Source organism: Chelonia mydas, chromosome 20 (genome assembly GCF_015237465.2).
Source record: "Chelonia mydas isolate rCheMyd1 chromosome 20, rCheMyd1.pri.v2, whole genome shotgun sequence".
NCBI classification, from domain to species: domain Eukaryota; kingdom Metazoa; phylum Chordata; order Testudines; family Cheloniidae; genus Chelonia; species Chelonia mydas.
In genome coordinates, this window is record NC_051260.2 from 18,115,041 (window position 1) to 18,140,876 (window position 25,836).

The 25,836-nt window shown below is 72.0% G+C and overlaps 1 protein-coding gene across 1 annotated transcript in view; it reads right to left on the minus strand.

The window, feature by feature from the left end:
* LOC119564782 (venom factor-like) overlaps positions 1-25,836 on the minus strand; it is a 39,366-nt gene that overhangs the window by 3,270 nt on the left and 10,260 nt on the right. The window contains exons 16-38 of the mRNA XM_043533214.1: positions 25,665-25,739; positions 25,104-25,298; positions 23,057-23,180; positions 22,646-22,731; positions 21,958-22,103; positions 21,265-21,477; positions 20,791-20,842; positions 19,898-19,984; positions 19,169-19,372; positions 18,962-19,037; positions 18,368-18,530; positions 17,077-17,172; positions 16,156-16,309; positions 15,626-15,798; positions 14,588-14,752; positions 14,137-14,196; positions 12,751-12,841; positions 12,522-12,573; positions 11,436-11,523; positions 10,984-11,070; positions 2,244-2,349; positions 886-975; positions 354-437 (exon numbers count right to left, since the gene is read on the minus strand). Coding sequence (XP_043389149.1) covers positions 354-437; positions 886-975; positions 2,244-2,349; positions 10,984-11,070; positions 11,436-11,523; positions 12,522-12,573; positions 12,751-12,841; positions 14,137-14,196; positions 14,588-14,752; positions 15,626-15,798; positions 16,156-16,309; positions 17,077-17,172; positions 18,368-18,530; positions 18,962-19,037; positions 19,169-19,372; positions 19,898-19,984; positions 20,791-20,842; positions 21,265-21,477; positions 21,958-22,103; positions 22,646-22,731; positions 23,057-23,180; positions 25,104-25,298; positions 25,665-25,739 — 2,667 coding nt within the window. The remainder of the gene's footprint in view (positions 1-353; positions 438-885; positions 976-2,243; positions 2,350-10,983; positions 11,071-11,435; positions 11,524-12,521; positions 12,574-12,750; positions 12,842-14,136; positions 14,197-14,587; positions 14,753-15,625; positions 15,799-16,155; positions 16,310-17,076; positions 17,173-18,367; positions 18,531-18,961; positions 19,038-19,168; positions 19,373-19,897; positions 19,985-20,790; positions 20,843-21,264; positions 21,478-21,957; positions 22,104-22,645; positions 22,732-23,056; positions 23,181-25,103; positions 25,299-25,664; positions 25,740-25,836) is intronic.

A 25,836-nucleotide genomic window follows, 5' to 3' on the forward strand; every position in this document is an offset into this window, starting at 1 on the left:
CTGTGTTACGCTGGCCGAGAGTCGCTCCGGTCTAGAGAACGGGGGGGGGGGGGGGCATCATCCCCTTCGGGGGGTGGAGGCCCCGGGGGCCCAGAGCGAGGGGACTCCCTGAGGGGCCCACGGCAGAGACAGGCGGGCCGAGGCTCCGCGAGGTGCGGCTCCAGGAGGTGGAGGGGCTGAACCCCCGAGAGGGGGATCCCCCAAGAAGGGCTGTCAGCCTGGAGGGGTCCCGCCCAGGGGCCGGAGAGCCGGAGCCTGTGACAACTGGGACACATGCCGCAAGGTAACGCCCTCGATGGCAGCAGAGCAGCGCCGAGGGCTCTCAGCCCCCTCGTGAGCCCACCGGGGCTTACCGTAGTCCACGCCAGTGTCGCAGGCTTTCTCGTAGAGACTGTCCTCCGTCAGGCCGTGGGGAGGGGTCAGCTGAAGGCAGTTGTCTAGGTGCATGGAAAGGGGAGAGGTCTGAGGGGGTCCCAGCCTGCCCAGTAGCCCACAGGGACGTGGTGAGAGCCTCCCACGGCACATGGGGGTCACGGTCTTGGTCCGAAGCCCAACAGACACCGAGGGGATGTGGGGCTCAGGGTCCGGCTCAGCCGGTGTGTTTCCGGGCACCGCTCAGCGAGCGCTAGCCCCGATGAGTTCTCGGCCCCGCAGGTGGCCCGGGCAGCGGGGAATGAGCCTCAGCACAGAGCCGGGCCGCGGGTGACTCCGCGGGGCAGTGCGAGGCCAGCGTGCGCTGGCGGGTGACTGTCACGCCGAGCCGGCCGCTGTGGCCCGTCCCTGACGTCCAGCACCAGCGTCCCCCCCCCGGGGCGGCTGCACCGTGAGCAGCGGGGCAGCGAGAGGGGCCGGCGACGCCATGGGCCGGGCGGGGCGCGGCTTTACCTTGGGCGCATTTGCACACCTCCTCCTGGCAGATCTTCCGCAGCAGCGCGCTCTGCGAGGGCATGTTGTAGAAGCGGCTGCATCGCCGGGCTGCGGAGGGGACGAGACCCGAGGCCGTGTTCTCCCCAGGCCGGCTGCTGAGGGGCAGCTCCTGCCACTGGAGACCCCCCTGCCCGCCCCCAGGTCCCCAGCTGCTCCACGTCCGTCCGTTCCTCATGGCGCAGGGCACCCGGACACCCACCGAGCGCCCCTCCCCTGGGTGCCGCCCCGGCCCCGCAGCCAAGCCAGCGGGGTGGGCGCAGCTCTCCGGGGGGCTGAGGCCTGGGGAGACTCCATTCTCTCTCTCTCGCTCCAGCCTGGAGCCAGACCCCCACCCTGTGCCTGCGGGTAACCCTCCCCTCGCACCCTGCCCTGCAGCCACGGGCCCCCCACCGCCCAGCCTCTGTGCAGCTGCTGCCCTGGCTCCAGGGCAGGGCGTGGCGCTGGCCCTGTGCCCCTCGACCACTGCTCTCACCCGCCCTCTGCCCCCTTGGGCTCCCCCTGAGCAGGGAGCAGCCGGAGCGCCCCCCGACCCCCCACGCTGAGGCAGGGCCCTTCCGTCCGCCCCGCGCCAGCCTGGGTGAGCAGGGAGGGGATGCTTGGGGAGGCGCAGCCTGGGCGTCACGGCAAATCTGGCCCATCAATCTCAGCCCTCCCGCTCTCGGGCCCACAATCGGGGACGACTCTACCCTGGTGGGCACCCGAATGAGGGGCAGGTTTGCAAAGCTGCCCTGCAGCCCCTCGGGCACCTCCGTAGGGGCAGATTCCTAGGCCAGTGACCGGTCCCCTCCCTCCCCCCAGAGCTTCCCACCAGCAGCCACCTGGCCTCCGAGTGGCACTGGTCCCCCACGTGCCCGTCAGCCTATGGGCAGCTCTGCCATGGGGCCCGGTTCACCCCGACGCCCACCCCCCTGTGAGCTGTGCTCTGGGGGCACCGAGCGGTGCAGGGCCCCTGGCCCGCACTTGGCCCCGTGCCCTGGTATCGGCTCTTCCCCTTGCCAGGCATCGGGGCAAGCCCCTTTGCAGCGGGGGCTCTGTGTCCACACAAGTGGGGCAGCACCGCGTGGGCTGCGGTGGGAGAAAGCCCGCAGGGGCTGCACGGAGAGGCCCAGGCACTCCTGCCCCGGCTGAACCCCCCCTGCCCTGGCCCTCTCCCTCTCCCCCCGCGGGGAACTCCCAGACGTGGAAACGGGGCTCCAGTGCCGACGCTGATGCAGGGGCCTTCCCGGCAGTGTCGGTCGCCCCCGCGCCCTGCCCGCCGGTGAGGCAGGGCCGGTGCCCGCAGCGCCTCTGCACGGACCTCTAAGGCAGCCGCTCACCAGGCTCGTAATACTCATAGATGGTGACCACGGCTGGCTGCAGCATCCCCAGCTCTGGGCGCTGGTGAATCCGGAACCCGACTTCCGTGTCCGTCTGATTGGAAATCTGCAGAGCACGGGGAGAGACCGGCCGGCTCAGCCCTGGGCCCGTCCAGCCTGGCCTCCCGGCGGGCCACACGGGACCCAGCAGCAGCTGCTGGGGGACAACCTGCCCCCTTGTGCCCCACGCTGGCTGCAGCCCGGGACGGTCCTGCCCCAGCGTGTGGCGGTGTCACCGGCAGACCTCTGCATGTGCCCCCCCATGGACAGACCCAGGTCCCTTTGAATCGCCGCAGGCCTGCTGAACCCCAGTGCCAGGCCAGACCCGCTCTGTCTGTGCCTCGCTGCCCAGCACGTGGAGAACCCCCTCCCCGACCCGAGAAATCCCTGCGGGAAGCGCTGCCAGGGCTCAGGGATGGGCGCCGCGGAAAAACCCATGGGCCCAGCGGGGCTGCGGTGAGGGCAGGACACAGCCAGGGGCCAGCCTCTGACCAACCCCCTCGGGGCAGCTCCGGGGCCCCCTGCTCTGGGCACCGCTCAGCCCAGCTGGGCACGTGCTGGCTTGAGCCGTCTCAGCTGACCCCTGCATGTGGGGCTGGGCCTGGCCCCGGTGAGAGGCCAGCAGGAAGCACCGGGCGCTCGCCCAGGGGGCCGGGTGGTGGGCGCTCAGGCAGCCCCGATCCTGGCATTGGCTCCCGCGCTCTTACCACAGGGTCACGTGGCGCGGCAGGGCCCTTCCCGTGCGTCTCCGAGGTCAGCACGGGCGCTGCCGGCATGGGGTGAACAGCCCCAGGTCTGCGCTGCACCCCCCGGGCAGGCTGCGCCATCCCCTCCTGGCTGCCTCCCCGGACTGCCAGGTAGCCGTGCCCTCAGACACCCTCGTGGGAACCCCATTCTCTGTCACGCTGGGGGGCCAACACCCCTCAGTACAGGCCGCAGGGTCCCCAGAGCCCCCAGTCACCCGGGGCTGCACCGTGAGAGGCCTTGGTTGGAGCACCTCAGGGGGAAGCAGACTTGTGGGGTAGGGGTACTGTGGTGAGGGGCAGGGTCCCTGGGTTGGGGAGGGGCAGGGTCCGACACAGGGAGGGAGGGGCAAGGTTGGACATGGGGGGAGGAAGGGGAGGGTCCCACGTTGTGGGGGAGGGACAAGAGGCAGGGTCCCGGGGGGATGAGGGGCAGGGTCCCACGTTGGGGGGGAGGGACGAGGGGCAGGGTCCCGGCGGGGGGAGGAGGAGCAGGGTCCCACAAGGGGAGGGTCCCACATTGGGGGGATGAGGGGCAGGGTCCCACGTGGGGAGGGGAGGGACGAGGGGCAGGGTCCCACGTTGGGGGCACGAGGGGCAGGGTCCCGGGGCGCAGGGCAGGCGGGCGGCTGGGCCGGGCCCCTCACCTGGCGGAAGTAGAGGAGGACGGAGTGGTGGGGGGGACGAGGGGCAGGGTCCCACGTTGGGGGGACGAGGGGCAGGGTCCCACGTTGGGGGGATGAGGGGCAGGGTCCCGGGGCGCAGGGCAGGCGGGCGGCTGGGCCAGGCCCCTCACCTGGCGGAAGTAGAGGAGGACGGAGTGGTGGGGGGGGACGAGGGGCAGGGTCCCACATTGGGGGGATGAGGGGCAGGGTCCCACGTGGGGAGGGGAGGGACGAGGGGCAGGGTCCCACGTTGGGGGGACGAGGGGCAGGGTCCTGGGGCACAGGGCAGGCGGGCGGCTGGGCCGGGCCCCTCACCTGGCGGAAGTAGAGGAGGACGGAGTGGTGGGGGGGACGAGGGGCAGGGTCCCACGTTGGGGGGACGAGGGGCAGGGTCCCGGGGCGCAGGGCAGGCGGGCGGCTGGGCCGGGCCCCTCACCTGGCTGAAGCAGAGGAGGACGGAGTGGTGGGGGGGACGAGGGGCAGGGTCCCACGTTGGGGGGATGAGGGGCAGGGTCCCGGGGCGCAGGGCAGGCGGGCGGCTGGGCCGGGCCCCTCACCTGGCTGAAGCAGAGGAGGACGGAGTGGTGGGGGGGACGAGGGGCAGGGTCCCACGTTGGGGGGATGAGGGGCAGGGTCCCGGGGCGCAGGGCAGGCGGGCGGCTGGGCCGGGCCCCTCACCTGGCGGAAGCAGAGGAGGACGGAGTGGTGGGGGGGACGAGGGGCAGGGTCCCACGTTGGGGGGACGAGGGGCAGGGTCCCGGGGCGCAGGGCAGGCGGGCGGCTGGGCCGGGCCCCTCACCTGGCGGAAGTAGAGGAGGACGGAGTGGGGGGGGGGACGAGGGGCAGGGTCCCACGTTGGGGGGACGAGGGGCAGGGTCCCGGGGCGCAGGGCAGGCGGGCGGCTGGGCCGGGCCCCTCACCTGGCGGAAGCAGAGGAGGACGGAGTGGTGGGGGGGACGAGGGGCAGGGTCCCACGTTGGGGGGACGAGGGGCAGGGTCCCGGGGCGCAGGGCAGGCAGGCGGCTGGGCCGGGCCCCTCACCTGGCGGAAGCAGAGGAGGACGGAGTGGTGGGGGGGGACGAGGGGCAGGGTCCCACGTTGGGGGGACGAGGGGCAGGGTCCCGGGGCGCAGGGCAGGCGGGCGGCTGGGCCGGGCCCCTCACCTGGCGGAAGCAGAGGAGGACGGAGTGGTGGGGGGGACGAGGGGCAGGGTCCCACGTTGGGGGGACGAGGGGCAGGGTCCCGGGGCACAGGGCAGGCGGGCGGCTGGGCCGGGCCCCTCACCTGGCGGAAGCAGAGGAGGACGGAGTGGTGGGGGGGACGAGGGGCAGGGTCCCACGTTGGGGGGACGAGGGGCAGGGTCCCGGGGCGCAGGGCAGGCGGGCGGCTGGGCCGGGCCCCTCACCTGGCGGAAGTAGAGGAGGACGGAGTGGTGGGGGGGACGAGGGGCAGGGTCCCACGTTGGGGGGCACGAGGGGCAGGGTCCCGGGGCGCAGGGCAGGCGGGCGGCTGGGCCGGGCCCCTCACCTGGCGGAAGCAGAGGAGGACGGAGTGGTGGGGGGGACGAGGGGCAGGGTCCCACGTTGGGGGGACGAGGGGCAGGGTCCCGGGGCGCAGGGCAGGCGGGCGGCTGGGCCGGGCCCCTCACCTGGCTGAAGTAGAGGAGGACGGAGTGGTGGGGGGGACGAGGGGCAGGGTCCCACGTTGTGGGGACGAGGGGCAGGGTCCCACGTGGGGAGGGGAGGGACGAGGGGCAGGGTCCCACGTTGGGGGGGACGAGGGGCAGGGTCCCGGGGCGCAGGGCAGGCGGGCGGCTGGGCCGGGCCCCTCACCTGGCGGAAGTAGAGGAGGACGGAGTGGTGGGGGGGACGAGGGGCAGGGTCTCACGTTGGGGGGACGAGGGGCAGGGTCCCGGGGCGCAGGGCAGGCGGGCGGCTGGGCCGGGCCCCTCACCTGGCGGAAGCAGAGGAGGACGGAGTGGTGGGGGGGACGAGGGGCAGGGTCCCACGTTGGGGGGACGAGGGGCAGGGTCCCGGGGCGCAGGGCAGGCGGGCGGCTGGGCCGGGCCCCTCACCTGGCTGAAGCAGAGGAGGACGGAGTGGTGGGGGGGACGCGGGGCTGGGTCCCACGTTGGGGGGACGAGGGGCAGGGTCCCGGGGCGCAGGGCAGGCGGGCGGCTGGGCCGGGCCCCTCACCTGGCGGAAGCAGAGGAGGACGGAGTGGTGGGGGGGACGAGGGGCAGGGTCCCACGTTGGGGGGACGAGGGGCAGGGTCCCGGGGCGCAGGGCAGGCGGGCGGCTGGGCCGGGCCCCTCACCTGGCGGAAGCAGAGGAGGACGGAGTGGTGGGGGGGACGAGGGGCAGGGTCCCACGTTGGGGGGACGAGGGGCAGGGTCCTGGGGCGCAGGGCAGGCGGGCGGCTGGGCCGGGCCCCTCACCTGGCTGAAGCAGAGGAGGACGGAGTGGTGGGGGGGACGAGGGGCAGGGTCCCACGTTGGGGGGACGAGGGGCAGGGTCCCGGGGCGCAGGGCAGGCGGGCGGCTGGGCCGGGCCCCTCACCTGGCTGAAGCAGAGGAGGACGGAGTGGTGCGGGGGACGAGGGGCAGGGTCCCACGTTGGGGGGACGAGGGGCAGGGTCCCGGGGCGCAGGGCAGGCGGGCGGCTGGGCCGGGCCCCTCACCTGGCTGAAGCAGAGGAGGACGGAGTGGTGGGGGGGACGAGGGGCAGGGTCCCACGTTGGGGGGACGAGGGGCAGGGTCCCGGGGCGCAGGGCAGGCGGGCGGCTGGGCCGGGCCCCTCACCTGGCGGAAGTAGAGGAGGACGGAGTGGTGGGGGGGACGAGGGGCAGGGTCCCACGTTGGGGGGCACGAGGGGCAGGGTCCCGGGGCGCAGGGCAGGCGGGCGGCTGGGCCGGGCCCCTCACCTGGCTGAAGCAGAGGAGGACGGAGTGGTGGGGGGGACGAGGGGCAGGGTCCCACGTTGGAGGGACGAGGGGCAGGGTCCCGGGGCGCAGGGCAGGCGGGCGGCTGGGCCGGGCCCCTCACCTGGCTGAAGCAGAGGAGGACGGAGTGGTGGGGGGGACGGGGGGCAGGGTGCCACGTTGGGGGGACGAGGGGCAGGGTCCCGGGGCGCAGGGCAGGCGGGCGGCTGGGCCGGGCCCCTCACCTGGCGGAAGTAGAGGAGGACGGAGTGGGGGGGGGGACGAGGGGCAGGGTCCCACGTTGGGGGGACGAGGGGCAGGGTCCCGGGGCGCAGGGCAGGCGGGCGGCTGGGCCGGGCCCCTCACCTGGCGGAAGTAGAGGAGGACGGAGTGGTGGGGGGGACGAGGGGCAGGGTCCCACGTTGGGGGGACGAGGGGCAGGGTCCCGGGGCGCAGGGCAGGCGGGCGGCTGGGCCGGGCCCCTCACCTGGCGGAAGCAGAGGAGGACGGAGTGGTGGGGGGGGACGAGGGGCAGGGTCCCACGTTGGGGGGGACGAGGGGCAGGGTCCCGGGGCGCAGGGCAGGCGGGCGGCTGGGCCGGGCCCCTCACCTGGCTGAAGCAGAGGAGGACGGAGTGGTGGGGGGGGACGAGGGGCAGGGTCCCACGTTGGGGGGACGAGGGGCAGGGTCCCGGGGCGCAGGGCAGGCGGGCGGCTGGGCCGGGCCCCTCACCTGGCTGAAGCAGAGGAGGACGGAGTGGTGGGGGGGACGAGGGGCAGGGTCCCACGTTGGGGGGACGAGGGGCAGGGTCCCGGGGCGCAGGGCAGGCGGGCGGCTGGGCCGGGCCCCTCACCTGGCTGAAGCAGAGGAGGACGGAGTAGTGGGGGGGACGAGGGGCAGGGTCCCACGTTGGGGGGACGAGGGGCAGGGTCCCGGGGCGCAGGGCAGGCGGGCGGCTGGGCCGGGCCCCTCACCTGGCGGAAGCAGAGGAGGACGGAGTGGTGGGGGGGACGAGGGGCAGGGTCCCACGTTGGGGGGACGAGGGGCAGGGTCCTGGGGCACAGGGCAGGCGGGCGGCTGGGCCGGGCCCCTCACCTGGCGGAAGCAGAGGAGGACGGAGTGGTGGGGGGGACGAGGGGCAGGGTCCCACGTTGGGGGGACGAGGGGCAGGGTCCCGGGGCGCAGGGCAGGCGGGCGGCTGGGCCGGGCCCCTCACCTGGCTGAAGCAGAGGAGGACGGAGTGGTGGGGGGGACGAGGGGCAGGGTCCCACGTTGGGGGGACGAGGGCAGGGTCCCGCGGCGCAGGGCAGGCGGGCGGCTGGGCCGGGGCCCCTCACCTGGCTGAAGCAGAGGAGGACGGAGTGGTGGGGGGGACGAGGGGCAGGGTCCCACGTTGGGGGGACGAGGGGCAGGGTCCCGGGGCGCAGGGCAGGCGGGCGGCTGGGCCGGGCCCCTCACCTGGCGGAAGTAGAGGAGGACGGAGTGGTGGGGGGGACGAGGGGCAGGGTCCCACGTTGGGGGGACGAGGGGCAGGGTCCCGGGGCGCAGGGCAGGCGGGCGGCTGGGCCGGGCCCCTCACCTGGCTGAAGCAGAGGAGGACGGAGTGGTGGGGGGGACGAGGGGCAGGGTCCCACGTTGGGGGGACGAGGGGCAGGGTCCCGGGGCGCAGGGCAGGCGGGCGGCTGGGCCGGGCCCCTCACCTGGCTGAAGCAGAGGAGGACGGAGTGGTGGGGGGGACGAGGGGCAGGGTCCCACGTTGGGGGGACGAGGGGCAGGGTCCCGGGGCGCAGGGCAGGCGGGCGGCTGGGCCGGGCCCCTCACCTGGCGGAAGTAGAGGAGGACGGAGTGGGGGGGGGGGGACGAGGGGCAGGGTCCCACGTTGGGGGGACGAGGGGCAGGGTCCCGGGGCGCAGGGCAGGCGGGCGGCTGGGCCGGGCCCCTCACCTGGCGGAAGTAGAGGAGGACGGAGTGGTGGGGGGGACGAGGGGCAGGGTCCCACGTTGGGGGGCACGAGGGGCAGGGTCCCGGGGCGCAGGGCAGGCGGGCGGCTGGGCCAGGCCCCTCACCTGGCGGAAGTAGAAGAGGACGGAGTGGTGGGGGGGACGAGGGGCAGGGTCCCACGTGGGGAGGGGAGGGACGAGGGGCAGGGTCCCACGTTGGGGGGACGAGGGGCAGGGTCCCGGGGCGCAGGGCAGGCGGGCGGCTGGGCCAGGCCCCTCACCTGGCGGAAGTAGAGGAGGACGGAGTGGTGGGGGGGACGAGGGGCAGGGTCCCACGTTGGGGGGACGAGGGGCAGGGTCCCGGGGCGCAGGGCAGGCGGGCGGCTGGGCCGGGCCCCTCACCTGGCGGAAGTAGAGGAGGACGGAGTGGTGGGGGGGACGAGGGGCAGGGTCCCACGTTGGGGGGACGAGGGGCAGGGTCCCGGGGCGCAGGGCAGGCGGGCGGCTGGGCCGGGCCCCTCACCTGGCTGAAGTAGAGGAGGACGGAGTGGTGGGGGGGACGAGGGGCAGGGTCCCACGTTGGGGGGACGAGGGGCAGGGTCCCGGGGCGCAGGGCAGGCGGGCGGCTGGGCCGGGCCCCTCACCTGGCTGAAGCAGAGGAGGACGGAGTGGTGGGGGGGACGAGGGGCAGGGTCCCACGTTGGGGGGACGAGGGGCAGGGTCCCGGGGCGCAGGGCAGGCGGGCGGCTGGGCCGGGCCCCTCACCTGGCTGAAGTAGAGGAGGACGGAGTGGTGGGGGGGACGAGGGGCAGGGTCCCATGTTGGGGGCACGAGGGGCAGGGTCCCGGGGCGCAGGGCAGGCGGGCGGCTGGGCCGGGCCCCTCACCTGGCGGAAGCAGAGGAGGACGGAGTGGTGGGGGGGACGAGGGGCAGGGTCCCACGTTGGGGGGACGAGGGGCAGGGTCCCGGGGCGCAGGGCAGGCGGGCGGCTGGGCCGGGCCCCTCACCTGGCTGAAGCAGAGGAGGACGGAGTGGTGGGGGGGACGAGGGGCAGGGTCCCACGTTGGGGGCACGAGGGGCAGGGTCCCGGGGCGCAGGGCAGGCGGGCGGCTGGGCCGGGCCCCTCACCTGGCTGAAGCAGAGGAGGACGGAGTGGTGGGGGGGACGAGGGGCAGGGTCCCACGTTGGGGGGGCACGAGGGGCAGGGTCCCGGGGCGCAGGGCAGGCGGGCGGCTGGGCCGGGCCCCTCACCTGGCTGAAGCAGAGGAGGACGGAGTGGTGGGGGGGACGAGGGGCAGGGTCCCACGTTGGGGGGACGAGGGGCAGGGTCCCGGGGCGCAGGGCAGGCGGGCGGCTGGGCCGGGCCCCTCACCTGGCGGAAGCAGAGGAGGACGGAGTGGTGGGGGGACGAGGGGCAGGGTCCCACGTTGGGGGGACGAGGGGCAGGGTCCCGGGGCGCAGGGCAGGCGGGCGGCTGGGCCGGGCCCCTCACCTGGCTGAAGCAGAGGAGGACGGAGTGGTGGGGGGGACGAGGGGCAGGGTCCCACGTTGGGGGGACGAGGGGCAGGGTCCCGGGGCGCAGGGCAGGCGGGCGGCTGGGCCGGGCCCCTCACCTGGCGGAAGTAGAGGAGGACGGAGTGGTGGGGGGGACGAGGGGCAGGGTCCCACGTTGGGGGGCACGAGGGGCAGGGTCCCGGGGCGCAGGGCAGGCGGGCGGCTGGGCCAGGCCCCTCACCTGGCTGAAGCAGAGGAGGACGGAGTGGTGGGGGGGACGAGGGGCAGGGTCCCACGTTGGGGGGACGAGGGGCAGGGTCCCGGGGCGCAGGGCAGGCGGGCGGCTGGGCCGGGCCCCTCACCTGGCGGAAGCAGAGGAGGACGGAGTGGTGGGGGGGACGAGGGGCAGGGTCCCACGTTGGGGGGACGAGGGGCAGGGTCCCGGGGCGCAGGGCAGGCGGGCGGCTGGGCCGGGCCCCTCACCTGGCGGAAGTAGAGGAGGACGGAGTGGTGGGGGGGACGAGGGGCAGGGTCCCACGTTGGGGGGACGAGGGGCAGGGTCCCGGGGCGCAGGGCAGGCGGGCGGCTGGGCCGGGCCCCTCACCTGGCTGAAGCAGAGGAGGACGGAGTGGTGGGGGGGACGAGGGGCAGGGTCCCACGTGGGGGGGACTAGGGGCAGGGTCCCGGGGCGCAGGGCAGGCGGGCGGCTGGGCCGGGCCCCTCACCTGGCGGAAGTAGAGGAGGACGGAGTGGTGGGGGGGACGAGGGGCAGGGTCCCACGTTGGGGGGCACGAGGGGCAGGGTCCCGGGGCGCAGGGCAGGCGGGCGGCTGGGCCGGGCCCCTCACCTGGCTGAAGCAGAGGAGGACGGAGTGGTGGGGGGGACGAGGGGCAGGGTCCCGGGGCGCAGGGCAGGCGGGCGGCTGGGCCGGGCCCCTCACCTGGCTGAAGTAGAGGACGACGGAGTGGTTGCTGAACGTGGCCTTGCTCTCGAAGAGGAAGATGTACTGCTCCACGCTGTTGGTGAGCTGTGGGGCCAGGCAGACACGGCTGAGCTGGGGCTCTGGGGCTGCCCTGCCCCTGACAGGCCCAGCTGCCCCCCCAGCCAGCAGCACCCCCCAAGCTGCCCCCAGCTCGCAGGAGCCCGGCTGCGGGTCCGGTCCGTGGGGTGTCCCTGTCTCCACCCCCTCCCTTGCCGAGCCATGGGGTGGGCGCTGCAGGGACCCTGTCTCTGACCCCCAGGGCTAACAGGGCCATGCGCGGGGCTGGCTCCCCATGGGTGGGTCTTGCCTGGTTGAGCCCCATGGCAGCCCCACAGAGCCTCAGGCCTGGAACCAGCAACCCTCTTGCCATGGGGCCTGGAGCCTCGGGCCAGCCTGTTACCCCGAGTCACCTGCTTGAGATCCTCCAGGTCGGGCTCGAAGCCCGTCAGCAAGGAGACGTCGATGATGGTCATTGTGGCATCCCGCAGCCCCAGGGACCTAGGGACCAGAGAGTGGCCTTCAGGTATGGGCAGGGGCAGGCCCCATGGGGCACAGGGAAGGGGCAGGGCTGTGAGGGCAGGGCCCATGGGGAACAGGGAAGAAGCAGGGAGCAGGGCTGGTGGGTCAGGGCCCCATCGGTCTCATGGTGCAGGCAGGGGGCAGGCCCCATGGGGCACAGGGAAGGGGCAGGGCTGTGAGGGCAGGGCTCTATGGGGCACAGGGGAGGGGCAGGGCTGTGAGGGCAGGCCCCATGGGGAACAGGGAACAAGCAGGGATCAGGGCTGGTGGGTCAGGGCCCCATCGGTCTCATGGTGCAGGCAGGGGGCAGGCCCCATGGGGCACAGGGAAGGGGCAGGGCTGCGAGGGCAGGGCTCTATGGGGCACAGGGGAGGGGCAGGGCTGTGAGGGCAGGCCCCATGGGGAACAGGGAACAAGCAGGGATCAGGGCTGGTGGGTCAGGGCCCCATCGGTCTCATGGTGCAGGCAGGGGGCAGGCCCCATGGGGCACAGGGAAGGGCAGGGCTGCGAGGGCAGGGCTCTATGGGGCACAGGGGAGGGGCAGGGCTGTGAGGGCAGGCCCCATGGGGAACAGGGAACAAGCAGGGATCAGGGCTGGTGGGTCAGGGCCCCATCGGTCTCACGGAGCAGGCAGGGGGCAGGCCCCATGGGGCACAGGGAAGGGGCAGGGTTGTGAGGGCAAGGCCCCATGGGGCACACCCTGCCTTTCTCTGCTCATGTTCTTTGTACAGGGCTGTGAAGCAGAGCGGAGGGACCGGGGGGCCGGACCCATGGCGGGGGCAGAATCTCCGCGGGGGACGGCTGGGGCTGACTCCCAGCCCTGCTAGGCAGCGGGAGGCGCGAAGGCACTGCCCTGGAAGTGCCCTACCCCGCAGGGACCCTGGAGCAAGCCCCCTGCCCCGGGCGCGACACAAGACTCAGCCAGCCCTGGCTCAGCCGTCGCCCGGGTTCTGCCCTCGCCAGGGCTGGGTCGTTACCTGGCCTGGAGCCGGAGCCGGAAGGTGTCGATGTATTCGTGCTTCTTCTTGTCTGCGAACCCAAAGGGCAGGATTAGGGCAGGGCCCAGCTATGGGGCTGGGCCCCAGGGGGCGTCTCCCGACAGGCAGAGGGGCCCCGTTTCTGTCAACCCGGGGCTCGGGGACATGGACTGGGGTGGCCAGGCCGCCGGGCCGGCTCCCAGGGGAGCAGACGACAGCCCCGCTGTACCTTCGGGGACGTCCTCCACGGTCACAGCCAGCGTGAAGGCCTGGCACTCGTGCTCGCGGGCCGGCGGCAGCGTGTGATACACGGTCAGGAGCTGGGAATGAAGCCGAGAGCGTGCGTGAGGGGGTCACCCCCGCCAGCCAGCCTGTGGGCAAGGTGCACCGTGGGCACAGCAAGGCGGGGCCAGCGTCAGGAGCAGAACCCAGGAGTCCTCCTGGCTCCCAGCCCCCCCGCTCTAACCACTAACCCCCACTCCCCTCCTAGAGCTGGGGAGAGAACCCAGGAGTCCTGGCTCCCAGCCCCCTTCCCTCCTGCTGTAACCACTGTCACGGGGTCCCCGGGCCATGCTCTGGAACTGCTCCCCATGAAGTCAGGCAGGACTCTGGGGGAGTCTCCTCTCTGGGAGCAGCCTGTCTGCAGGACACACAGCTCCCCCGGCTCCACCTTCCTGGGTCTGACCTCGGAGCCTCCAGCCTCCTCTGCCCCTCCCGGCGCTTCCCCCAGCGAGTCCACCCAGGCGGGGTCCTGGGGGGCCAGAGGGTCCTGCCCCCCAACTCCGCAGTCAGACGTGACTCTCAGCCAGCCAGGAAAACAGAAGGTTTATTAGACGACAGGAACATGGTCTAACACAGAGCTTGTAGGTGCAGAGAACAGGACCCCTCAGACGGGTCCATTTTGGGGGGCAGTGAGCCAGACAACCACGTCTGCCCTTCACTCCATGTCCCAGCCAGCCCCCAAACTGAAACTCCCTCCAGCCCCTCCTCCTCTGGGCTTTGTCCCTTTCCCGGGCCAGGAGGGCACCGGATTCCTTTCTTCTCCAACCCTTTAGCTCTCACCTTGCAGGGGGGAAGGGCCCAGGCCATCAGTGGCCAGGAAACAGGGTGTCGGCCATTCTCTGTGTCCAGACCCCTGCACACACCTGCCCTCTAGGGCTCTGCAAGGATCATACACCCTTATCCCACCCCCTAGATACTTAAGAACTGCCTAGGGGAAACTGAGGCACCCCACACTATTCAGAGGAAACATTGAGAACAGTCCCACTTCGGCACAACCACTCGATCCCAATCCCCTCCTAGAGCTGGGGAGAGAACCCAGGAGTCCTGGCTCCCAGCCCCCCCCCCCCCCGCCCCGCTCTAACCACTAACTCCCACTCCCCTCCTAGAGCTGGGGAGAGAACCCAGGAGTCCTGGCTCCCAGCCCCTCCCTCCCTGCTGTAACCACTAGACCCCACTCCCCTCCTAGAGCCAGGGAGAAAACCCAGGAGTCCTGGCCCCTGCTCCTCTCTAGTCTAGCCCACTGATGGGCACAGCCCCGGTCCCCGTGTTCCCCAGGAGGTGCAGGGCTGGGTTGGGCTGTGGGCGACCAGCCGGGCCCAGGCATCACACTCACTGTCACCGTGCCGGTGCCCGTCCCGTGGGCGGTGATGTTCAAAGTGTCCTGGGCGTAGAACTGCAGGGGAAAGGGGGGAGATGCTGAGGAGGTGTTAGGCTCTGCAGCACCCCAGAGCCCGCAGCCGCCTGCCCTGGCCGTGGAGCACAGGGTCCCTGGCGGGAGCTCTGCTCAGGTCTGCGAGCCCTGTACGGCGGGGTGTCCCCTTTGTGCCATGGGCGTGGCTGCATGCCAGGGGGTGGGGCCCAAGGGCAGGGGGTGGGGCTGTGTGCCAGGGGCAGGGCCTGCGGGCAGGGGGTGGGACCTGAGGGGAGGGGGCGGAGATCAAGGGCAGGGGGTGGGGCTGCAGGCTAGGGGCGGGGCCTGAGGGCAGAGTCCAAGGGCAGGGGGCAGGACCCGAGGGGCAGGGGCGGGGCAGGGGCGTGGCCTGAGGCCAGGGGGCGGGGCTGACCTTTTTGGAGTTGGACCGCTGCAGGTAGGCGTTGCTGTTGTTGATGTCCCAGACCTCGGCCAGCTTGCGCGTGGGCGCGGTGACCCGCACCTTCAGGTCGACGACCTTCTCGGCGGGAACGGTGGCCCGGTACTGCGCCAGGGCCTGCATGCCGATCACTGTGGTCTGGGGAGCAGGCAGAGGCTGGCAGCAGGGGCCGCGAGGGGCCGGGCCGTGGCTGCGGGGGGAGCGCGCTGGGAAAGGTCCCGCCCGGGCGAGGGGCATGCAGGCACCAGTTCAGCGAAGCTCCGGAGCACGTGCTCGAGCCCCGTGTGGGGGGAGGCACCAGCCGCGGCGGGCGCCTGGCCAGGGGGAGGCTGCTCCAAAGCCGGTCTGGTGGGCAGGGCAGCCCCGCGAGCACCCCCGGGCAGGGCAGGAGGAGCGGGTCCAGCTCCTGTCGCGCCAGGTTGCTGCTGGCTGGGCGCACTGGGACTGGCTCCCTCCCGTTGCCACCCCGAGGGGCAGTGCGGGCAGGGCCTGCCTGGGATCCCCACCCCCTGGCCAGCGTCTCCCCACCCCACCCCCACAGGGACTGCTAGGGACGTGGCACCAGCGCTGAGTCTCCCCGGTGGAGACCTCTGGGTCTGGGGATGGTGGACACAGGCTTGCGGTGCGCGGAGGGGTGTGTTCACTTGCAGCGTGGGGGGTCGTGGAGGTGGTCAGTCGGCAGCCAGCCAGCCAGGGGAAGTCGGGCCTCCCTGCCACAGGGAGCAGCCTGCTTTGTCTCTCTCTGGTTTGGGTTCCTGCATGTTCTCGGGCACTAAAGCCGTGGCATGTGGCGGCCTCCCAGCAGACGGATCCATGTTTTCATCCAGCGGCTCTGTGTGCTGTGAGCACGCCAAGGCCGAGATCCCTGACACCAGCTGGGAACCAGCTGGGAACCAAGCCCCCGAAGCGGCGGGAGGGACCCCCATGTGGGGCGGGAGGGAGGGCTGGCCATGCTCAGGCCCATGCACGATCCCGCCTCCTGGCGCTCAGGGCCCCCACGCCAGCTCTCACCTGGGTGCTGTCATACCCCCCGCCGAACCCCCTGCTCTCGACCAGCCACCGCACAATGGGGTGGGTCTCCTCAAAGCGCCCGAGTGTCAGCTTCTGCAGGAGGCCGTAGGCCGTGGCTTCGATGCTGTACAGAGCACGGTCCGTGTGCTGGTCCACGGGCCAGTGTGTCTTGTCTGTGCAGAGCGGCGCTACCGTCAGCAGGGGACCAACGGGACACAGCACACGCATCGCACACGCAACTCACAAGCAGCTCACACGCATCGCACACGCATCGCACACGCAGCTCACCCAGGCAGAGCCCACCGCACGCACACACGGGTGCAGAGTCACTTGCCATTGCATGCACACGGCACACACACAGTCACGTGTGCCCCCCCCCAGCGTTTGGCACAGCCGCCTCCTCTCTGCCTTCCTGCCCCACTTCCCCAGCCCAGCCCCACCCCGCACTCAGCACCCGCCTTGCTCCGAGCCCCCGGCCCCGGGCGGTGCCGAGCGCCGGTCCCAGCCCCCCGCCCCGGCTCTGCACTCACCGTGGGCGGCAAAGCTGTCCAGGATGGCGTTGGCCAGGGAGCTGTTCACCAGGGCCAGGGCGTAGGAGCTGATGGCCACGCTGTAGGGGTTCTGCAGGCTCCGGAGGCGGCCCTCCAGGTAGCCCTGGGCGCGCCGCAGGCCGTCGGGAAGCTCCTGTCACCGGGACAGAAGGAAAACGGACTGCGGGCGGGACCTGTGGGATTCAGCGCCACGAAAGGTGCCGCAGAACGGGGACCAGCTGGGACCTTCCCCCCACGCTCCCCCCAGGTACTGGGTCCCTGCCCCAGAGACAAGCTTGTGGGACGCCCATGGGAACACTGGCCCCCGGCGCCAGGATCGCAATGGGCTGGGCCGGTCCTGCAGCGGCTGCTGGTTTGGGGACTCTCGGAAGCCCATCACCAGGGCACCTGGGCTGCTTTGCAGAGGCCCGACGTGACGCAGCAGGGAGGGGGGAGTGTTGACCTGGGAATGTGGCAGGGGAGTTTCAATGGGGACGGGAGACCTGAGAGCTGGTTACCTGAGCCGGGAGGGGGCTGGGGCCAGGGGACACTTTTGCCCGGGGAAACTGGACAAAGGCTGGAGGAGGAGCTGGGGGGAGGCTGGGTGGGACGCTGGAGGGTTTTTCTTTCAGTTTGGAGTGGGCTAGGGAAGAGGGGGGAGGCCCAGAGCGGGGGTCTAAGCTCTCTACCCCCCAGAAGGACCGGACTAAGGGGTCCTGTTCAAGCCTTCACGCTCCGGTGAGGACGGTGTTCCTGTTCTGCGGGCTGGCTGAGCGTCACGGGGAATGTGAATCGCAGGAAGCGGGGGCTACAGGACCCTGACTCCCCCGCGCTGCCTCACGCCCTGTCAGAGCAGCTGCCGCCGAGGGGGACCGCGCCGGGCGCCCGGGACAGGACCGCGCCGCCCGCCCCTCGACCTACGTTCACGTGGTTCCTGCAGATGGACTCAGCCCCCTTCAGCGCCACGAGCACGAAGGCTGTGAGGGAGGCGTCTGCGTTGGAGCCGCGGTACCCGCCCTGCGGAGGAAGAGCAGAGGGGGATGGGCGAGCCGCATGGGAGCCGGGTGGGACCCCCGATCCCGGAGCCCTGCCCGGGGCAGGGGCAGAGCTGAGCAGCAGCCGGGCAGGGAGGGGAGGCGCCAAAGGAGCCTGCCCGTGCGCCCCGCGTAGCCAGCTGCCAGGGGCCACGTGCCCAGGGCACTCAGCCAAAGGGAGTCCCGGAGCCCTCCCAGGGGTGAGAGCATGCAGAGAGCCTGAGACAAGGGCTGCAGGGGTGGAGGGCGAACTGCCCCTCTTGCCCCAATGGGCTGTTGACTCTGAAGCCTAAGGATGCCACTAGCAACGTTGGCTCTGTTTGCTGCAGATCATCTTAGCAGACAAATTCAGCTAACGCACTGCTCCCCAGTCCCGGACTCACTCCCGCATCTCCCTGAGGAGGAATTTATATCCAGGAAGTACCCCGGGGGGAAGCAACTGGACTAGCTGGATCTGTTGTTCTCTGATGCAACAAACCCCACCCGGGGCCCGTCGCCCTGCGCCCGCGCCGCCATCCCCAGCCTTGCCAGCAGCGGGAGGGCAATGCAGAGGCTAGGGCTCGGGGTGCTGATCCCTGAGCTATCACTGGCTCCCTGGTGTGACCGCGGGCGAGGGACGGAGCTTTGCCAGGACAGCTTAGCCCAGTGGCCCGTGATCACAGAGCCTTGCCGGTGAGGCTAGCCCGGGATACCGCGCCAGCAGAGAGCTCGTAGCATGGACGGTGCTCGCCGGTCCCGGGGCAGCCTTGCCGGCACGCCCACGGCCGCACTAGAGACTTTGCTGGCCCAGCTTTGCCGGCCAGGGCATACAGCTTAGCCCTGGCGTTCGCGGCCGCCTAACCACGGCTGCACTGCCCAGCTCCGTCGGAAAATCACCCCCTCCCCCTGGCTGGACAGCTGATCCGGTGCAGCAGGGAGGAATGCCAGGTGCCCAGACACCGTGGGGATGGGCGCCAGAGAAGTGGCTAGGCCAGGCAGTGAGTGCAGATCCTGCTGCGGGCGAGGGGCAGCAGCAGGCGCAGGGCCCTTGTTCTGTAACGTGAAAGGGAGCTGCAGGGGAACGTCCGGCAGGGCCCACCCTGGCATGGCCGAGGGCCTGGGGCTGGCGTCCATCGCGCCATCTGTCGGGCCTGCGTTTCCCGCCCAGCCTCCCCTCTGGCCAATGGAGCGACCGGTACCTGCATTGCGGGCGTATAAATCGCAGCGTCCTCGCGGAAACACCCGGACGCTTCCTGCCTCTGGCTGATCAGCCACCGGGCGCTGGCACACAGCTGGCTGGTGTGGACGGGGGCGCCCAGTGGCAAGGCCATGGCAAACACCTTGAGGATGTAGGCGGTCAGCCTGCCGGGAGTGGGGGGCGCATGAGTCTGCAGGGCTGGAAGGCAGGGGAGTGCCAAGGCCATGGGAGAGCTTTGGCCAGACCTGGCAGCAGGCGGCACCGTGCCCAAGGGAGCTGCTGCGAACACATCACTGCGGGGAGCTGAGCCGGGCGGTGCCACTGCCCCCTTGCGGGGCTCTGTGTGGACGGGGCCCTGCCCCCTTCGCGGCACCACAGCCAGGCCTTCCCCCACACCAGCACAGACCCCAGCTCCCGCTGCCCCTGCCCAGGACAGCCGAGCGAATGGAGAATCCCCACTTGGTGTGAGCTGTATAGGGTGTATGACACACAGCCCGAGCAGCTCTAATCTCGCCTGGGGAGGACAGCATTGCACGTGCACTCTGCCCAGCTCACCATCCCCAGCCCTGCCACCCCCGCGAGGCAGGTGCCTTACCAGGTGCTGCTGGTGCTTCCCGCATAGGGCTTGTAGGAACCATCATACTCTCTGTAATGCAGCTGGTGCACGTAGCCTGTGGGAGAGACCAGACAGACACACAGTCGGGGCTGGGCTGTCGGAGCCCCAGCGCAGGGGCTGCATGTAAACCCCCCCCCATTGCAAACCCGCCCTGCCACCCCGCTGGCCTGGCTGGGCCCCGCTCACCTTGGACGATGTTCTGGATGGCCCGGTCCCGGAGCTCCACCCCGATCTGGTCCCACTGCTTGGTGGTGTCCAGGTAGTGGGTGAGGATGATGTTCGGGGTGACCCGGAAGATGTTCTGCTCCACACACCCCCCTGGCAGCCTGATCAGCTTCTGCAGCGTGGAGCTCTGCAGCCCCCCCACCAGCGTCTCGCCGAGCAGGTCCCCTGCCAAGAGCCCTGCAGTGATGCCCACTCGCGCCCCAGCTTGCTCCTTCCCCCCAGCCCCGGCTAGTTGCCGTGCCAAGTGTGCTACTGAGAACCTGGTGCTACTGGGACAGGGAAGGACAGCGGCATTGTACCCCGGCTCTGGGAGGAGAGTGGGGGCTAGTGGTTAGAGCAGGGGGCTGGGAGCCAGGACTCCTGGGTTCTCTCCCTGGCTCTGGGAGGGGAGTGGGGGGTAGTGGTTAGAGCAGGGGACTGGGAGCCAGGACTCCTGGGTTCTCTCCCTGGCTCTGGGAGGAGCGTGTTTCTCGGGGCAGAGCAGGGTGATTTACAGCAGCGTGGGCGAGAGCAGAGTGTGTCCCATGCGATGCACTGGGGCCAGGGAGGCCCCTGGAGCTCAGAGGGCAGGGAAACGGGGGAGGGGAGCTCTGGGGGGGACGTTTACGGGCCCAGCAGCTGCTCAAAGGCCGAGCCGCACGTGCTGCCTGGTGCCCCTGCGGAGCTGGGCCTGGCTGGCGCCCCGCGTACCTTGCACGCTAATGAAGACCTCAGAGTCTGTGTCAGGCACCAGGTTTTCGAGGTGATGGCTTCGGACCAGCTCCTGCTGCAGTTGCCCTGCCAGGGGAGGACGGAGCATTCGCGGTGAGGGAGGGGTGGTGCCCTGACACTCAGATTGGCCTTAAACAAGCTCCTGCCATGGGGCTGCAGGGGGTGGGGCGCTGAATGCTGCAGGGGAGGGTGTGGGGCAGGGAGATGCCTGTTGCAGGGCAGCCTAGGCCAGGAGAGCCAGCGCCAGATGCCTGGTCCCTGTAGCCTGGAAGGTGTTAGCGGCCCTTCGATCTACAGACAATCACAGACCTGGGTGTGCTCAGCACCCCTCTCCTCCTCAATGGAAGGAGCAATTAAACCCCCATATGTAGCGAGAGCTGGAAAACGAGGAGCCACCGCCCAAGGCTGGGCCGGGCAGCACAGCTTGTGAGAGGCTCAGCCACATGGGTGGAGGGGCTGCCCTGGGCACGGGCTGTGACGTGCCGGGGCCGAGCAGCTGAGGGCGTCTGTGCCCCAGCACAGAGGGCAGCAGTGGGACCATGGCTGTGGGGCTGTGGGAGGAAGCTAACGGACAGAGCTCTGCCGGGCACAGGACTGGCTTGGAAATCGTGAGCAAGGAAACTCCCTGTGGCTGCTTATTCCTGCTGTGCCCAGGGGAGCGGGGTTCTGGCCATGCTCAGGAACCGGGATTGCACCAGGGACCACCTGACTGGCACCAGCCACTTCTTCTCCTCATGGAAAGGGCCCGGCAAGGCCCCGACCGGGGGGAGCTGCTTGGGCCCCGGGACCCCTGCCTGGGGCGGACGGCACAGGCCGTGATAGTGCAGAGCCCGGCTGCGTGGCCGGGGCGACCAGCAAGTTCCTGCACGAACCTTTGGGGTTCAGGATGATGCTCCGTGAGAGCCGCCGGATTTCACCCCCCGCCTGCAACGCGAGGAGCCGAGAGCGGGTCTGAGGGACGGGGCTTCAGGGGGAGCCCTTCCATCCTGAGCCCAGCCCCCTACTCCCCCAGAGCCTGCCCATCCCCCACTGCCCCCAGCCCCTTCCAGCCCCCCCAGAGCCACTCAGACCCCCTGGCTCCCGCTCCGACCCCAGGCTCCCAGCCCCCTACTCCCCCAGAGCCTGCCCATCCCCCACTGCCCCCAGCCCCTTCCAGCCCCCCCAGAGCCACTCAGACCCCCCCAGCTCCCCTCCCAACCCCAGATCTCCGCAGAGCCGCCCACTCCCCACCCCCACAGAGCCCGCCCATGCCCCCACTCCCCCCAGCCCCTTTCAACCGCCCAGCCCCCCCCAGCCCCTTCCAGCCCCTTGGCAGCGGGGGGGGGGAGGGCAGGCGGCGCCGTTACCTGGACGTTGAGCATCCTCCTCACGGTGTCACGGAAGCCCAGGCCCTGGGCCGAGGCCCGAACCTCCACCATGACGGGGCCCAGCTCCAGGGGCACCACCACAATGCGCACGGCCCGGGACGAGCCCCGGGGCACCCGCAGCCTCTGCCGGAAGCTGGTCCCCTTGACGGCCGGGCTGCACAGCTGCTCCTGGTAGGGGAACTCCACCAGCACCTGGCGGGCACGCCGCGCCGCTGAGCCAGGCAGCAGGGGGCAGGAGAGTGCCCCCGCCGGGGCCCCCCAGCACTGAGCCCGCCCCCTGGGGCTGGGGCCCCCCAGCACTCAGAGCCCCCCAGGACTGTGCCCCCCACCAGGGCCCCCCCCGCACTCAGAGCCCCCCAGGACTGAGCCCCCCACCAGGGCCCCCCCCGCACTCAGACCCCCCCCACCAGGGCCCCCCCAGCACTCAGAGCTCCCTCTGGGGCCAGGGCCCCCCAGAACTCAGAGCCCCCCAGGACTGTGCCCCCCACCAGGGCCCCCCCCGCACTCAGAGCCCCCCCAGAACACCCCAGAACCAATCCCCCCCTACCAGGGCCCCCCCCGCACTCAGAGCCCCCACCAGCACCCCCCAGAACCAATCCCCCCCTACCAGGGATCCTCCCAGCACTCAGACCCCCCCCACCGGGGCCCCCCAGGACTCAGAGCCCCACTCACCTGGAGCACTTCATCGTCCTCGTAGTAGTTGTAGACCACGGCCCGCAGCTCCACCTGCTCGTTCCGCACCACGGAGAAGGGCAGCCGCAGATCAACGAAGAACGGGACCTTCACCGTCACCTCGTAGGGCTCAGAGACGCAGAGCCCTGGGGGGCCGGGGGGTCAGCCGGACGTATCCCCTGGGACACTGGGGCCATTGCTGCACCCCTCGCTCCCGACCCGCAGCCCCTGCTAGCCCAGCCCTGGGCCCCCCAGCTCTGTCGGTGCCCCTCACTCCCGACCCGCAGCCCCTGCTAGCCCAGCCCTGGGCCCCCCAGCTCTGTCGGTGCCCCTCGCTCCCGACCCGCAGCCCCTGCTAGCCCAGCCCTGGGTCCCCCAGCTCTGTCGGTGCCCCTCGCTCCCGACCCGCAGCCCCTGCTAGCCCAGCCCTGGGCCCCACAGCTCTGTCGGTGCCCCTCTCTCCCGACCCGCAGCCCCTGCTAGCCCAGCCCTGGGCCCCCCAGCTCTGTCGGTGCCCCTCACTCCCGACCCGCAGCCCCTGCTAGCCCAGCCTGCGCCCCCCACCCCAAGCTCTCCTGGGGCCCCTCACTCCTGACCTGCAGCCCCCTGCTAGCCCAGCCTGGGCCCCCCACCCCAAGCTCTCCTGGGGCCCTCACTCCCGCCCTGCAGGCCCCAGAAGCTGGGTTACCTTTGTCTTTCCTCAGGCTGACGGCCAGGATGTGCCAGGTGGTGATGGAGTCGGGGAGGTATTTGCTGACCAGGTGTCTGGCGAGGCTGTGGGGAGGGAGGCGAGTTCGAATCAGGCGCATTCACTGAACACTGGGGCTGGTGCCAGCAGCAGGATCCTGGCCGGGGGTTTGGACCAGGCCCTGGGGCAGCTTCTGGGCTGGAGTTGAGATGACACAGGGGGCCATGGGGGCCGCTGGGAACCCAGAAATCCCCCCCCAGGGGCCTGGCCCGGTCTCCCGACTGCGACCGGGGCCAGCCCCAGCAGGGGAAGCTGCACAGTGCCCTGGGGTGCGGGACACCCCACCTCCTCCCCGCCCTGTGGGGCTGGCCGGGTTACGGCCCCCCCGTGCCCCAGGCCCAGCCCCCTCACCCCGGCTGGAGCGGGGCTGCCTCGGTCAGGACGAACTTCTCCCACAGCCAGCTCTCCGGGAAGTAGCTCCTCACCACGGCGCTGCCGCCGCAGTCCTCGTCCTCGCAGTCCTCGTCCTCGCTGGCTGCAGGGCGTTCGGGGGGCGGTCAGCGCGGGCCTGATGGCAGGACCCCCTGACCCCCCACAGGCCGGGCCCCTCCCCCACAGTCAGACCCCCGCAGGGTGGCCAACTTTCTAATCGCACAAAACCCAACACCCTTTCAGCACCCCTGCCCCTCCCCTTCCCCAAAGCCCCCCCTTCCCTCCCTCCATCTCTCGCTCGCCCCCACCCTCCCTGGGGCAGGGGGTTGGGGTGCGGGGGGGGGTGCGGAGTGAGGGCTCTGGGAGGGGGTTGGGGTGCGGGAGGGGTGCGGAGTGAGGGCTCTGGGAGGGGTTGGGGTGCGGGAGGGGCTCAGAGCTGGGGGAGGGGGTTGGGGTGCGGGAGGGGTGCGGAGTGAGGGCTCTGGGAGGGGGTTGCGGTGTGGGAGGGGGCTCAGAGCTGGGGGAGGGGGTTGGGGTGCGGGAGGGGTGCGGAGTGAGGGCTCTGGGAGGCGGTTGGGGTGCGGGAGGGGGCTCAGAGCTGGGGGAGGGGGTTGGGGTGCGGGAGGGGTGCGGAGTGAGGGCTCTGGGAGGGGGTTGGGGTGCGGGAGGGGGCTCAGAGCTGGGGGAGGGGGTTGGGGTGCGGGGGGGTGCGGAGTGAGGGCTCTGGGAGGGGGTTGGGGTGTGGGAGGGGGTGCGGAGTGAGGGCTCTGGGAGGGGTTGGGGTGTGGGAGGGGGCTCAGAGCTGGGGGAGGGGGTTGGGGTGCGGGAGGGGGCTCAGAGCTGGGGGAGGGGGTTGGGGTGCGGGAGGGGTGCGGAGTGAGGGCTCTGGGAGGGGTTGGTGTGCGGGAGGGGGCTCAGAGCTGGGGGAGGGGGTTGGGGTGCGGGAGGGGTGCGGAGTGAGGGCTCTGGGAGGGGGTTGGGGTGCGGGAGGGGGCTCAGAGCTGGGGCAGGGGGTTGGGGTGCGGGGGGGGTGCGGAGTGAGGGCTCTGGGAGGGGGTTGGGGTGCGGGAGGGGGCTCAGAGCTGGGGGAGGGGGTTGGGGTGCGGGAGGGGTGCGGAGTGAGGGCTCTGGGAGGGGGTTGGGGTGCGGGAGGGGGCTCAGAGCTGGGGGAGGGGGTTGGGGTGCGGGAGGGGGCTCAGAGCTGGGGGAGGGGGTTGGGGTGCGGGAGGGGTGCGGAGTGAGGGCTCTGGGAGGGGGTTGGGGTGCGGGAGGGGTGCGGAGTGAGGGCTCTGGGAGGGGGTTGGGGTGTGGGAGGGGGCTCAGAGCTGGGGGAGGGGGTTGGGGTGCGGGAGGGGTGCGGAGTGAGGGCTCTGGGAGGGGGTTGCGGTGTGGGAGGGGGCTCAGAGCTGGGGGAGGGGGTTGGGGTGTGGGAGGGGGTTCCAACCTAGGGCAGGGGGTTTGGGGTGCAGGCTCTGGCCGGCAGCACTTACCAACCGCTTACTGTGGTTCCCGGCCAATGGGAGCTGCGGAGCCGGCGCTGGGGGCGGGGCCAGCGCACGGAGCTTCCCTGATCGCCCCTGCGCCGTGGGGCTGAACGTGCCGGCAGCTTCCGGGAACGGCGCGGAGCCAGGGCAGGCAGGGAGCCGGCCTCAGCCCCACTGCGCTGCCGACTGGACTGTTAACGGCCCCGTGAGCGGTGCCGTCCCTGGGGATTCCCCTTGAAAACCGGACACTGGGACCCTAGCCCCCCCCCAGCCTGGGCCCCCTCCCCTGGCAACCGCCTCCGCAGGCCAGCGGCCCACCCCCCCGGTCTGCTGCCCCAAATCAGACCAAACTCTAGGCCAGCTGGTGCTGCCCCAGCCCCGATGGGCATCTCCCCTCCTGGCTTGGTTCTCTGCCCCCCCCCCCGCTGGGCTCTCTCTGCCCCCTCCCGGGCTCTCTCTGCCCCCCCGGGGCTCTCTCTGCCCACCCCCGCTGGGCTTTCTCTGCCCCCCCCGGGCTCTCTCTGCCCCCCCGGCGCGGTTACTTTTCCCCAGCAGCAGCTTGGCGCGCTCCTCGCGGGTCAGCGCCCGGGCGTAGCGGCAGCAGTCCAGGAAGGCGGCCACGCAGGGGGGGCCCAGGTGCACGCGGCTCGTCCTCTGCTCGCACGAGTGCCCCATGGGGTTCTCCTGGATCCCGGCCTCGCAGCACCGTCTCTCCAGGGCCGTCGGGTACTGGTCCACTGGGGCAAGCAGTGCAGGCAGGGCTGGAACCCAGGCATCCGGGCCCGGGGGAGGGGAGACGAGCACGGGGCTGGCGCTGGCAGGCCGGGGCGAGGGCCTTGGGCCGGGTGCCAGCGAGCACCCAGAGCCGGCGGGGGAGGGCAGGGGTGAGCGGGGCGTAGGGACCGGGCCACGCACCAGCAGGGCAGTGCCACGCTGGGCGGGCAGAGAGCCAGGGGCCGGCCTGAGGCCTGTGATGGGCTCGATGCATCCTGGGTGGCCGCGAGGGCCGTGGTGGCTCCGTGGGGCAGGGCGCTCTGGGTGGGGCACGCGTGGGGCACGGGGAGCCTGGACCCCCCCCCCCCCCCCCCGAAAACCCTCCTGACCTTTGAGCTGCTTCTTCTGCAGCGTCTGCAGGGAGCGTCGCCGGCGCCTGGCAGCCGGCTGGGGGCAGCGCAGATCTGCAAGGTCAGGGGGCCGTTAGGGGCGGTGGGGGGGCCTCCCCCACCTCCAGAGACACCCACCCGCCCCGGAGACCAGGCCTGGCTGCTGTGCCAA